General features: G+C 45.4%; 2 protein-coding genes across 9 annotated transcripts in view; both read right to left on the minus strand.

Annotated features, from left to right (window-relative positions):
* LOC127948882 (SLAM family member 7) overlaps positions 1-13333 on the minus strand; it is a 104010-nt gene that overhangs the window by 35158 nt on the left and 55519 nt on the right. The window lies entirely within an intron of this gene.
* On the minus strand, positions 919-7766 carry LOC127948877 (uncharacterized). The gene is made up of 2 exons (XM_052545681.1): positions 7635-7766; positions 919-7390 (listed from the first exon to the last, which is right to left on the minus strand). The coding sequence occupies exon 2, from the start codon at positions 7176-7178 to the stop codon at positions 1503-1505; it is 5676 nt and encodes a 1891-aa protein (XP_052401641.1). The 5' UTR covers positions 7179-7390; positions 7635-7766; the 3' UTR covers positions 919-1502.

The following is a 13333-nucleotide window of genomic DNA, read 5'->3' on the forward strand; positions in this document are numbered from 1 at the left end:
GGTTCCCAGGATTTAGCTGAAGCTCAGCCGTTTTACGCTAATTTGAGACATTTTGAACCACATATATATATATATATATATATATATATATATATATATATATATATATATATATATATATATATATATATATATATATATATATATGTGGTTCAAAATGTCTCAAACTATATGTATATATATATAAAAAAATTTTTTTTTATTTTTTTATTCTGTCTCAGAATATCTAATTTTTATATCTCACCATTTTCAACATTGTTGGATAGGCCTATACCACCGTGGTGATGGCCCAATGATGGAGTTGACTTTCAACATGAAGGGCCCTATTTTAACGATCTGAAACGCAAGTGTCAAAGCGCGAAGCGCAAGTAAGTTTGTGGGCGGGTCTAGGCGCTGTTGCTATTTTCCCGGCGGGATAAATGGCTCTTGCGCCCGGCGCAAATCTAAAGTGGGTTGGTCTGAAGCAGCTTCATTATTCATAGGTGTAGTTTGGGCGTATCGTGAAATAAACCAATCAGAGCGTCATCCAGCATTCCCTTTAAAAGCAGGTGCGCAAGTTCCATTATGGATTGCTATTATTATGGCGTATTTACCAGGCGCACGCCAGGAGCGGTTCACAGCCGAGGAGACTGTTGTTCTTGTAAGAGCAGTGAAAGACAGAGAAGTTGTGTTGTATGGGGATGGGAGAATAATTAGCCTGAATAATTTGTAAGCTAGATTTATGCCTATTTTGTTCACATCTTCGTGGCACACCACAATGACTTCCGTCATCTCATGTGTAAAATATTGTTCTGCTCTTAGGTGCTAATTAATAAACGATGGAAACCACTGAAACTTGTCCGATCAGAACAATTAAATTAGATGATGTCCGTTTAGAAGGAGCTAGATGCACACACCACTCAAAGACCACTCATTGCAAACTGGAACAATATTTAATTAAGTGTGGTTCTAGAAAAGGAAACAACAACAATAAAATGTAAATATACACACTGATAAACATCAATATGCAAATGAATAATATCCGTATTTGCTATGACATTAACACTGAAAGTGCGTCTAACAGCGATCGTCTGATAAGATTGGCTAGAGATTAGCTGACAGGCACATGTGCTTGACAGACGAGGTAAACACGTCTTGAAAGACTAATGTAACAATCAAATATAAACACAGTATAATGAAGAAACAAACTTACTCTTTGATGCACGCACACATGCGATAACTCAATATTGCGGGAGAACTGGCATTATCATCACCGTTAGAATCGTCACACGCTAGTTATAATGATAGCGATCATATCTGCTGTGAAGCTGCGTCAGCATCCGGGTCCTTTAGACATCGGGGTCCTAACAATAGGTGTGTGACTGACGCCTGACTAAATAAAAACAGCGACCAAACATTACACATATATTAGAACTGTATGAACATTAAATAACTGGCCGCCATTTTAGTACAGCCGCCCCCAAATGTGCTTGCAGATTTGCATCTTGGGCCAGTACTCACAGTCATTCTGGAAGTGAAGGGAGCTTAATAAGTCTGACAACAGGTCTGATGTAGGTTCTGTCTTTGATCTGGATTTCTGCAGCTCTAACTTTATTATCAGCTCCGACCTGGACAGATTTCACAGTTCCAACAGGCCAGAGTGCTCTGGGGAATTGTGGATCAGCAATCATAACCACTGTCCCTACTGTCAAGTTGTCTTTCTCTTGTTGCCATTTCTGGCGAGACTGGAGTCCGGGCAGGTAGTTACGCATATAACTGCTCCAGAACTGGTCTGCCAATATCTGGCTGTGTCTCCAGCGCTTGCGACTGAGCAGTTCAGATGCAGGGTAAATTACCTGAGGCAAGGCAGAGTCTCGTCTGCCCATTAAGAGAGAATTAGGGGTTATTGGATCAGGATCAGCTACATCTGAGGATACGTATCCCAATGGCTTTGAATTTAGAATTACTTCAATTTCAACAAGGACAGTCCTGAGCACTTCCTCTGTGACAGTTTGCACACCAATGGTTGTGTACAGTGCAGCTTTAAGAGATCTGATTTCTCTTTCCCAGGATCCTCCGAAATGTGGGGAGTTTGGTGGATTGTAATGGAAGTCAATCTGTTGCTTGGCAAGTTCTCTTTGTAACTGAGGGTGAATATTGTTGAAGGCCTCCTTAAGCTCACGATCTCCACCCTTGAAATTAGTACCTTGATCAGAGCACAACTCATGAGGTTTTCCCCTACGGGCGATGAATCGACGTAGAGACATGAGGAAGGAGTCTGTGTCAGCTTGAGAGAGAAGGTCGATGTACACTGCCCTTGTGGTCAAACATTTATAAATTATACCCCAGCGTTTCTCGTTCCGGCGCCCAATTTTGATGATAAATGGGCCAAAACAGTCCATGCCTGTAGAGTAAAAGGCTGGTTGGAAGAGTCTTAAACTGGAAGGAGGCAAGTCAGCCATTTTAGGTATATTGGGCTTGCCACGCCACCTTTGACACTCAGTACAGTGATGTTGAATAGATCTTACTGCTTGACGACCTCTCAAGATCCAGAAGCGTCTTCTGATTTCAGCAAAGACTCTTTCAGTACCAGGGTGATGGAGCTGTGCATCGTACTGCTGAATTAGTAGTTTAGTCACTGGATGGACTGGGTCTAGGACAATTGGGTGAAGAATGTCAGGACTCAGTAGGTGACATCTTCGGAGTCGTCCACCAACTCTAATCAGTTGCGTGTCAGAATCAAATTCGGCAGCTAATGTCTTTAGACGACTGTTTGAGGAGATGGCCTTCCCTGCTTGAAGCTGAGCATATTCATCAGGAAAACTCTCCATTTGAGACTGTTGAATAATTCGGAGCTCGGCTTTCTTATACGTGTCAGCAGTGAAAGTGTCTGTGGAACTGGCCGCCCCGTGAAGGGATCTGGCAGTTGCATTTACAAGCTCTTGAAAGTTGTCAAATTGAGATGCAATGACTGAATGCTGGTCACCCTGAGCTATTAGATGGAAGGATACTGGTTTACGCAGTTCCTTTGAAGTGTCGGCTGGCTCCAGATTGGGCATTTTGGGCCAAGACGATAGAGGTTTTTGCAAAAATTCTGGGCCATTCTTCCAGCGGGTAGGTTCGGCTAGCTGAGCCAGTGACAGGCCACGAGTAATATCATCAGCAGGGTTGTCTTGTGAGGGCACATAGGACCTTAAATGTGAATCAGTTAGCTCTTGAATCTCCGCAACTCTCGTTCCTACAAACACTTTAAAATGGCATGAGTCTGATTGAAGCCAGTTAAGAACGGTTGTAGAATCAGTCCAGTATCTGAAACTGCTGATGTCCAGTGTGAGCTCTCTTTTCAGAACTGCTGCCAATTGTGCTCCAGTTAAAGCAGCGCATAGCTCAAGTCGGGGAATTGTTTGCTGCTTCTTTGGAGCTACTCGCGATCTAGCTGCCAAGAATGACACCTCTATCTGTCCTTTGCTATCTTCCGTGCGGAGATAGGCTACAGCTCCATACGCTCGCTCTGAGGCATCACAGAAGGTGTGCACAGTTCTTGAGCTGGTCAATGGATCTACCTTTGTTGTGTAGCATCTGGGCAGTGTGACACAGGAAAGTTGTGGAAGCTCATCTTCCCATGTGAGCCATGCATTTTTGAGGTCAGTGGGCAGGTCAGGGTCATCCCATTCTCTTTTTTTGTCCCAGAGCCTCTGGACTATGATCTTAGCTCTAGTGGTAAATGGGGTGATGAATCCAAGTGGATCATACTGACTGGAAAGGATGCTATATATGTGTCGCATAGTGGGCTCAGTTTTTACAACATGGCCATGTTTATAACCAAGGGTGTCGGATCTGCACTGCCACCTAAGTCCTAGTGTGCGTTCCTGGGGGTCGGCTCTGTCTGAACTAAACCAAAGCTCATGTTTCTCTGACCTGATTTGCTGCGGCAGGTGTTGCAGCAGTTGGGGAGTGTTACTAGCCCATTGACGCAGTTCAAATCCACCCTTGGCCAGCAGATGTCGCATTTCATCCACTAATTGTCTGGCAATCTCAAGAGAGCGGACACTTTGCAACCAGTTGTCCACATAGAAACAACGATCTACTGCTACTCGTACCTCATTATCTGGTTGGCTGTGATCAGCAACATGTTTCCGAAGAGCAAAGGTTGCACAGCAGGGGCTGCACGTGGTGCCAAAGGGTAACACTGACCACTGATAGACATCAGGTGCATTGGTTGGTTTCAGGTGTCGCCAAAGGAATCGCAAGAATGGTTGGTCTTCGGGTAGGAGACGCACCTGATGAAACATCCCCTTTATGTCACTGCTAATGGCTACTGCATACTCTCTGAAACGGAGAAGTACTCCCAGCAAGGTAGCACCCAGAGTTGGCCCAGGAAGGAGATATTCATTCAAGTTCAGCCCTTGGAAGTTGAAAGAACAATTGAATACCATCCTGTTCTTTCCGTTGTGGTGGACCATGTGATGTGGAATGTACCACCCTGGAGTCTGTACAGCTGTGGATTTGGGAATTTTTCTCACATAGCCTGATTCTAGCAGCCTGTTCATCTCAGATGTATATGCTTGGGATTTCTCTAAGCTCTGTGCCAGCTGATTTTCAGTCCTTCTCAAATGAGGCATTACCGCTTCCTTTGGGGAAGCTAGAGGTGGAGGACTGACTTTCCAGAGGAGAGGGGTAGCGTATCTTTGCACATCTTCAACTTCAACCCTGATGGTTTTCTCCTCCAGAATACGCACAGCTTCTGCATCTTGCTTTGACCTCGTCACAAGTCGTTCATTTTGGTAGGGCAAGATATCCATCTGCCACAACCGCTCCACTTGACTGTATAGATCATTAGGCGTAAGGCTTACAGATGTGAACAAGCACTGTTGTGTATGTGGGACGTGTTCAAGGAACTTTGATGGACCTTGGAGTGTCCATCCCAAATTAGTTTTCACAGCCGCTGGACCTCCGGGGGGTCCCAAATGAACTGGCTCAATAGGGGTGATCAGTTGTGGGTAATCTGACCCAATGAGCAGTAATGGCCTTGCATGGTCAATTGACTGAAGAGGTAGGCCTCTGAGATGGCGATATTTATTCTGGAGCATTTCAATTGGGTAGGAATGAGGGGCTAATCCAAGCTCCTCCGCTGTGAAAGCTCTTCTTATTGTGAAGTTGCGATCTGGTTGTGTAGCTGGACTCACTGAGAATGATACTGTGAAGCCATGAATAATGCGGATGTCTTGGCGCACTGTGCGAAGAGACAGGTCTTCGGGTTTACCATTGAGGTTGAGTAGCTGAGCTGCTTCATGGAGAAGTATTGTGCGCTCTGAACCATCATCTAGTAATGCGTATGTATCTAGTGAAAAGTCTCCGTTGCGTATGAGGACTCTGCACAATTTCAGTAATACTTTACTGCTGCCAGTAGGTCTATCAACATACAGAGTTTCTATCGTGTTGCTGGTAGACTGGGTGATCTCTCCCGTTTCTTTGGTGGCATTAGCACTCATTTCATTGTTGGCCTCATGCAGAATTTCTAGATGTCTCCTTTGACACTTCTTGCACTTCGCTTTAAGAGTACACTGACCTGCTTGGTGTTCGCGCCCACATTTCCAACATCTCTGATTGGATCTGATCCAGGTAACAATCTGCTCTTTGGTCAGCAGCTTGAAGTTTGAACACTGATTGAGATAGTGCTGAGTTGTATTACAGAAGGGGCAGTATTTCTTTGGTTTCTCTAGTGATCTCACCTCTGAAACTGTATTCCGACGAACCTCTTCAACCTTGGAAACTGGACTTTGCTCACTTCCATGGAAGATGGCAGTAGATTTGTGTGCTACTTTAGGCACTCTTTGCTGGTCTTTGCGGAAGCTCAGTCTCTCTCTACCAGGGTCAATACCGAACTGGGTACCGTCCTCTTGTACCCTCACCTCATACTCCAGCCATTCTGCAAATTCAAGCAAGGTAGGGATAGGTGTCTTGAGTGGATTGACATACCTCTTAAAGTTTGCTCTGAGATCGTGAGGTAGTTTAGCTAGGAGGCGGGAGACGTGCGACCCACAAGCCAGTTCTGTACGTCCAGGATCTCCTAACTGATCCAACATTCCAACGAGGGCTCGCACCTTTAGTGCAAAAAGCCTGAATGCTCTGGTGTCACCACTTCTTATGCTGGGCCCATCCATCATAACAGCAATGCGTTGAAGTGCGAGTTGATGGGGTTGCCCATAGAGTTCGGTTAGTGCCTGCATGGTATGAGTATAAGGGTACCTGCTGTTACTGTAGGAGTCAGCAATGAGCAATGCTTCCTCAAACTTCAAGTGGTCCATCAATATTTGGAACTTAAAGTGCTCTTTGGCATCAGCAGGCAGGAGATTGTCAAGAGCTACCTTTAACCTGGCAAACTCACGTGGATCCTCTTTGGTGAAGTTAGGAATGGTAGGGGTTGGACCACGATAAGTGTTCTCTTGACTGATTGGCAATGAAGAATGATAAGGCACAAATGGTCTCTGCTGCCTGGAGGTAGGGCTGTAATAGTGTGAGGATTGATGTCTCGAGGGATGGTAACTTTCATCCGCATGATCTGCCCTCTGGGGTGTTACTGCACGCTCAGGCGATGGCGAGATTGTTCTAGATTGCTTGGAACCCGCTTTCATCCTCTGAAGCTCATGAATGATCTCATCTATTCTATCACATTGACGTTCTGAGTGCAACTTATCCTCACTGTGTTTCACTGACCTTTCTCCTTCATAACGTGGATCGCTTTGATCTCTTGTTGACGTTACTCTGTGGTGTGATGGTGAGGTAGATATTCGATTCTCCATATTGCACGTCAAATGTCTGGATGAATGAAATGGTTGAGATGGAGACAATGATCTTGAAGTGTGAGCTGCTGAGTGTTCACTGAGGTCACGTCTAAGTTGACGGTTCTCTTTCTCCAGTTCCTTAAGGCGCATCTCCAGTGCTTCAGGTGAGAAATGTGAATTCCCCTCATAGGCAGCAAAGTGATCAATGCCAGCAACCAGGGGGTTGTGAAGCGGTAATGGACCTCCTGTCGCCCCTATTGGCTGTTCTCCCACGTTGGAGTGGTCTGAGGGTTTGTGTGCTGATGGCTGCTCTGGCACATAATCCACCTCATAGTCATCAAGGTACTTTGGCATCTGTGTTCGGCGTCGAGAGCGAACAGTAGCATCACTAATCTCCTCACTATGTATGGACATTATATTAATTCAGAAGTTGCCTAATCCGGCTCGAAGGACCATGTAAAATATTGTTCTGCTCTTAGGTGCTAATTAATAAACGATGGAAACCACTGAAACTTGTCCGATCAGAACAATTAAATTAGATGATGTCCGTTTAGAAGGAGCTAGATGCACACACCACTCAAAGACCACTCATTGCAAACTGGAACAATATTTAATTAAGTGTGGTTCTAGAAAAGGAAACAACAACAATAAAATGTAAATATACACACTGATAAACATCAATATGCAAATGAATAATATCCGTATTTGCTATGACATTAACACTGAAAGTGCGTCTAACAGCGATCGTCTGATAAGATTGGCTAGAGATTAGCTGACAGGCACATGTGCTTGACAGACGAGGTAAACACGTCTTGAAAGACTAATGTAACAATCAAATATAAACACAGTATAATGAAGAAACAAACTTACTCTTTGATGCACGCACACATGCGATAACTCAATATTGCGGGAGAACTGGCATTATCATCACCGTTAGAATCGTCACACGCTAGTTATAATGATAGCGATCATATCTGCTGTGAAGCTGCGTCAGCATCCGGGTCCTTTAGACATCGGGGTCCTAACAATAGGTGTGTGACTGACGCCTGACTAAATAACAACAGCGACCAAACATTACACATATATTAGAACTGTATGAACATTAAATAACTGGCCGCCATTTTAGTACATCATGTGTTAATATTTTTTTAGTGTAACAATTTATGATTTGCAAAAATAACTGTTGCATCTGTGTAGATTACATGAGCAAAGTGTATGCACGTTGTGCACGCTATACATTATGGTCAAGCATGCGCCCTTAAAATAGCATAATGAACAACGCGCAACGCGCCACTGACTTTAGACTAGGTTTTTTCTGGTCAGTGGCAATTGTTTAATGGAACAGCAAAATAGTACCAGGGATTGTTTGCGCCGGAACATGCCTCCTTTTTTTGCGCTGAACCGCCCAGGGAGCGCAAGTTCATTCACTAGTTTAGCGACGTGCTTCTGTGGAGGGAAAAGTGCGCTTTGCGCGGGTGCAACATAGGAATGACAGATGCGTCGGTGTACAAAGTCAATTGCGCTGGGTGCAAGATAGGGCCCGAAGTCATATTGTTGTGGTTTTCAAAACATTTTTAATTATGCCTATAATAAATATAAAATAGCGTTTTTTTTTTTTTTTTTTTTTTTTTACAATTTACAAATACTAAATATACCTCATATATTGCATTTGAGGGTTTATAGTCATCACTTCTAGCAGAGTTAGGGCTGAGGGATCATAAGATTCAGGGAATATAAGGCTGAAGGAACACATAATGTAACCCCCACAAACTCCCTCTACCCAGGGTTTACAGGTTCTCTATTGGACTAGATACTTTAAGTGGGACACGATCCAAGAAAACACTCAAATACCCAAAACTCCTTGACTAATAGTTTTATTATTTTACAATCATAATATTAAAACCCAGGGGCAGCAGGTTAATGCAGTCATAACAGGTTGGATTTAATTAAGAAGCAATGAATGATTTCAAAGATGTTAACTTCCAGCATAATAAAAAGTAACAACCAACAGGATCTACTCAGCACAAGATTTCAGTAGTTAGTCAATACATGCATTAAATATATTCACGTGATCACCTCTCACACATAAGTTCATTACACTGCAAAACCCAATAATCATAAACACCACACCAATAAATGTATATCAAATATTAATCACCACAAACCGTCAATCATACTCGTGCTAAATATCTAGCCGTCGTCAACTGTATAGGAGGCGTATGGGGAAAGGATAACCTGCCCACCCCCTTACACACGCACTCACTCTACACACAAATAACGCCGGGGGACCATTAGGTTCATACATACATCAGGGCCTCCCCGGAACAGACATTAACATCCAACACAATAATAAAAACATGTACTGCTGGCTTTCTTACCCGCTACCGGACGTGGGTCCCGCGTTCAGTGAACTCAACGGCGGCCGCCAAACGTAAACGGGGAAAACCCCAGCAAAATATCCCTCCCGATCGATTCGCACGGGTCGCACAACAATCCTAAACCCACGTCCCGGCACGGCAGCTCTGGCAAGGAACTCAGCAGCAACAAACCAAACAACCCTCCCGCAACAAACACATCATACATTTATAATGCTTCCCTCTAATTACTAATGCCACACAGGTGTTCCTTTTCCCCAGCGCATCATGAGGAACACAGAGGACGCTCTCAGTATTGCCACTCCCCTTCTTTAGGCATGAGCAGCTTACATCCGCCCCCCCTACTGTAAATGTGTCCGCACATTCCTACTCGAATAGCTCACATTCTATAACGTTGAGGCAACAGGCCCCTCGTGGCCCGAGTTGACCGTCTAGATTCGGGACAGTTGACCGGTAAAGGGTTCAAACAAGAGGGTCTTTCCTCCTGTGGGGTCTGTAATGTTGCTTCCTCAAGGTCCACATTACCAACAGCCTCTCCATCCTTCTGTGTGGGTCCCGGCTGCCCTGTAAGACAACCCCCCAACCAAGGATACACGCACCAATTACTGTTCATGGGATTAACATCAGAATTAGAATGTGAAACCTCTTTTTCGCTCTCCTCAAAGGACAAGGACATTTCAAACTTACATGGGCTTAACATATTGCGGTGCAACACTCTCTCGCCACCATCACCCCTCTCCCTCTTAACCACGTAAACGGGAATATCAAGATTAGGTTGTGATGTAACTATATATACATCCCGTTCCCATTTATCATCCAATTTACCCTGGCCCCTGGCCCTCTTATTTAATACCATGACTCTCTGGCCCGCCAACAATGGTTCCCCCTTGACCCTACGGTCAAACCCCCTCTTTTGATACGCTTGAGCCTTCTGAACTTGCTTTTTGGCTTGATTATAGGCAGTCACTAGCTTTTCATGGTGGTAGTGCACCCAGCTGCCAACGGTGCCTGAGAATTCACTTCCCCGGCCCAGCATCACGTCAATGGGCAATTTCGCATGTCGGCCAAACATTAAAAAATAAGGTGTATATCCGGTAGAGGGATGGGGTGAATTATTGTACGCCTGTACCAACTCCGCCACATGCTGATCCCAGTCCTCCTTCTGGTCATCCCTTAGTGTCCCCAACATACTCAACAATGTCCGATTAAAACGCTCACATTGTCCATTTCCTGCTGGATGATAGGGAGTGGTATGCGACTTATGGATGTTGTACAAAGCACATAATTCTTTGATGACTTTTGACTCAAAATTGGGGCCTTGATCGGAATGCAGTTGATCAAACCCCCCAAAGGGCTGTATAAAATGTCCCCACAACACCCTGGCGGTGGTCACTGCTGTTTGGTCCAGAGTTGGCACTGCGACTGCATAGCGAGTAAAGTGATCCATCATTACTAAAATATTGCACATTCCACTGCGTGCAGGCTCCAATGACAGAAAGTCCACCGAAACAATCTGGAGAGGGTATTCTGATCGTATAACGACAAGGGGAGCATTTACTGTATTGACTGGAGTCTTATGGAGATTGCAGCGGACACATTGGCGGCACCACTGTTCCACTCCTCGCGCCAGACCTGGCCAGAAGAAACGTCGACGGGCCAAGCCCAGAGTCTTTTCCACACCCAGGTGTCCTGCACGGTCATGCACCCATCCCAGAACTTGATTCTGCAGACACTGAGGTACAATTACTTGTTTCCATTTATCAAATGTCTTTGGGTCACATACCTCCCTGCACAGCAATCCTTGATCTACGCAGAGACGGGTCCACTGTCGTAGCAGCACTTGGGTAGGCCGGCCTTCAGCTGCTCGCTCTTTTGGAACAGGCCCTCTTCCTCTGTCCATATAGACCCACAGTCGTGACACCACTGGACAACCCCGCTGTGCCCTCACCCACTCGGCCAGCAGGCTGGGGCCAACTCGATCTTCATTCATTTCTGCCCCTGCATCCATCCTTCTACCCTCCTCCAATATGACCTCCTCAACCACCGGAACAAAAGCCTGGACACAAGCATGGACCACTGCAGATGCTACATAGCCACCCTCACCACATGGGGCACTCCCATCCTCTATAGTCCTGGCAGAGGTCTCATTCACAGGCCACCTGGAGAGGGCATCAGCATTTCCATTAGTCCGCCCCGGTCTGTATCGCACTTCAAACTGAAATCCTGCAAGCTGAGCCGCCCATCGCTGTTCCACTGCACCTAGATTTGCCGTATTCAGGTGAGCTAATGGATTGTTATCTGTGAAAACAGTAAAGGGAGACACAGCAAGATATTCCCGGAACTTTTCCACTATAGCCCATTTCAACGCCAGCAGTTCTAGTTTGAACGAGCTATAGTTTTTATCATTTCTTTCTGCTGGACGAAGGCTTCGGCTTGCATAGGAAATCACCCTCTCCTTTCCATCTTGCACCTGTGCCAGCACTGCCCCCAAGCCTGTCTGACTGGCGTCAGTGTACAACAGAAATGGCAACTGAAAGTCTGCATAAGCCAGTATGGGTGCTTGTAGGAGATTCTCCTTTAATTTTTTAAATGCCATGTCCTGTGCCTCTCCCCATACCCAGCAGTCTTGTTTACCTCTGGCCGGTCGGGTGCGTCGTTTTGATGTCCCCCACATCATAGAGTTCAGGGGTGCTGCAATTTGGGCAAAGTTATTAACAGAACGTCTATAGTAACCAGCTAAGCCCAGGAAAGCCCGCAGCTGAGTGATGTTCTGCGGAGTTGACCAAGTCTCCACTGCTCGCAATTTCTCTGGGTCTGGTGACACCCCTCCTTCTGCAATCACATGGCCTAGATAATGGACTTCATTCTGGAAGAGAAAACACTTAGCAGGTTTCACTTTCAAGCCAAAGTTCTCCAAGCGGCTGAAAACCAAGTCCAGGTGGGCAATGTGGGCCTCAAAAGAAGGGGAGAAGACAATTATATCATCTAAATAGAGCAACAAGGTTTCAAAATTTTGGTCACCTAAGCAACTTTCAACCAGTCTCTGAAATGTTCCTGGAGCATTGCACAACCCCATCGGCATCCGATTAAATTCATATAGCCCCATGGGGGTCACAAAGGCAGTCTTCTCCTTGTCCGCTGGATGCACCCCCACCTGCCAGTACCCATGCGCTAGATCTAATGTTGAAAAAACTCTAGATTTCTTCAATGAAGCCAATGATTCTTCAATTCTGGGGAGAGGGTACGAATCTTTATGGGTAACACCATTCAATCTCCTGTAGTCTACACAGAAACGAAGGGTGCCGTCCTTCTTTCTGACAAGCACTACAGGCGCTGCCCAGGGGCTATAGCTCTCTCTAATAATATCATTTTCAAGCATATTACTCAAAAGCCCCCTCATTTCCTGATACAACTTTGGTGGAATTCTATTATACCGTTCTCTAATTGGCGCTGCATCGCCTGTTGGTATCACATGCAACACCCTATCCGTGTACCCATAATCCTCATCATGTTCTGAGAAGACCTTTTGATGCTTCGATAATAATTTAGCAATCCTCTCTTGTTGTTCAGTACTAAATTGTAGTGGGTCTAAAGGAACAGTCACCGGCCGCAACACCTGTTCTTGTTCTACATCCTGCACCGTATTCTGCCTCACTCCCACTTCCACGGTCTCATCATCCAATGGTCTTAGCACTACATCTCCTTGCTGCCTTGGACACAACTCAACATCAAAAATCTGCCCTATTCGACAGCGCTGAAAAAGAGTCACTGGAACTGGAGAAAGATTTAGAATTCGGACCATAACTCTTCCCTTTGAAACTGTGCTCAGTGATCTAGCTACCAACAGCTGGCCCGGCAATACATCTTTACAAGGTTCTACTAAGCCCACATAATCCTTCCTGTCAGGTCGTAGACGTGCACATGCTTCTATCACCACCTCTGACTGTGCTGGAATAGTCTTTCGTCTTCCCTGCGGCCAGTAAATTGAACTTATCTGTCCTACCTCATCACTAGGGATGCACCGAAATTTCGGCCACCGAAAATTTTCGGCCGAAAATGGCCTTTTCGGTTTTCGGCCGATAGACTTTTATCACCGAAACAACACGGCCGAAATGTTGTGATGACGCAAACAGAAACCGCGACCTGCACGTGCACCTGCATAGCAAAGACCACGAGCTCCACGCGACATTCATT

Source organism: Carassius gibelio, chromosome B1, assembly GCF_023724105.1.
Source record: "Carassius gibelio isolate Cgi1373 ecotype wild population from Czech Republic chromosome B1, carGib1.2-hapl.c, whole genome shotgun sequence".
Classification (NCBI taxonomy): domain Eukaryota; kingdom Metazoa; phylum Chordata; class Actinopteri; order Cypriniformes; family Cyprinidae; genus Carassius; species Carassius gibelio.

Bases quoted from the DNA above. Each gene is read 5' to 3' on its own strand.
- LOC127948877 (XM_052545681.1), bottom strand. From the start codon at position 7,178: ATGTCCATACATAGTGAGGAGATTAGTGATGCTACTGTTCGCTCTCGA.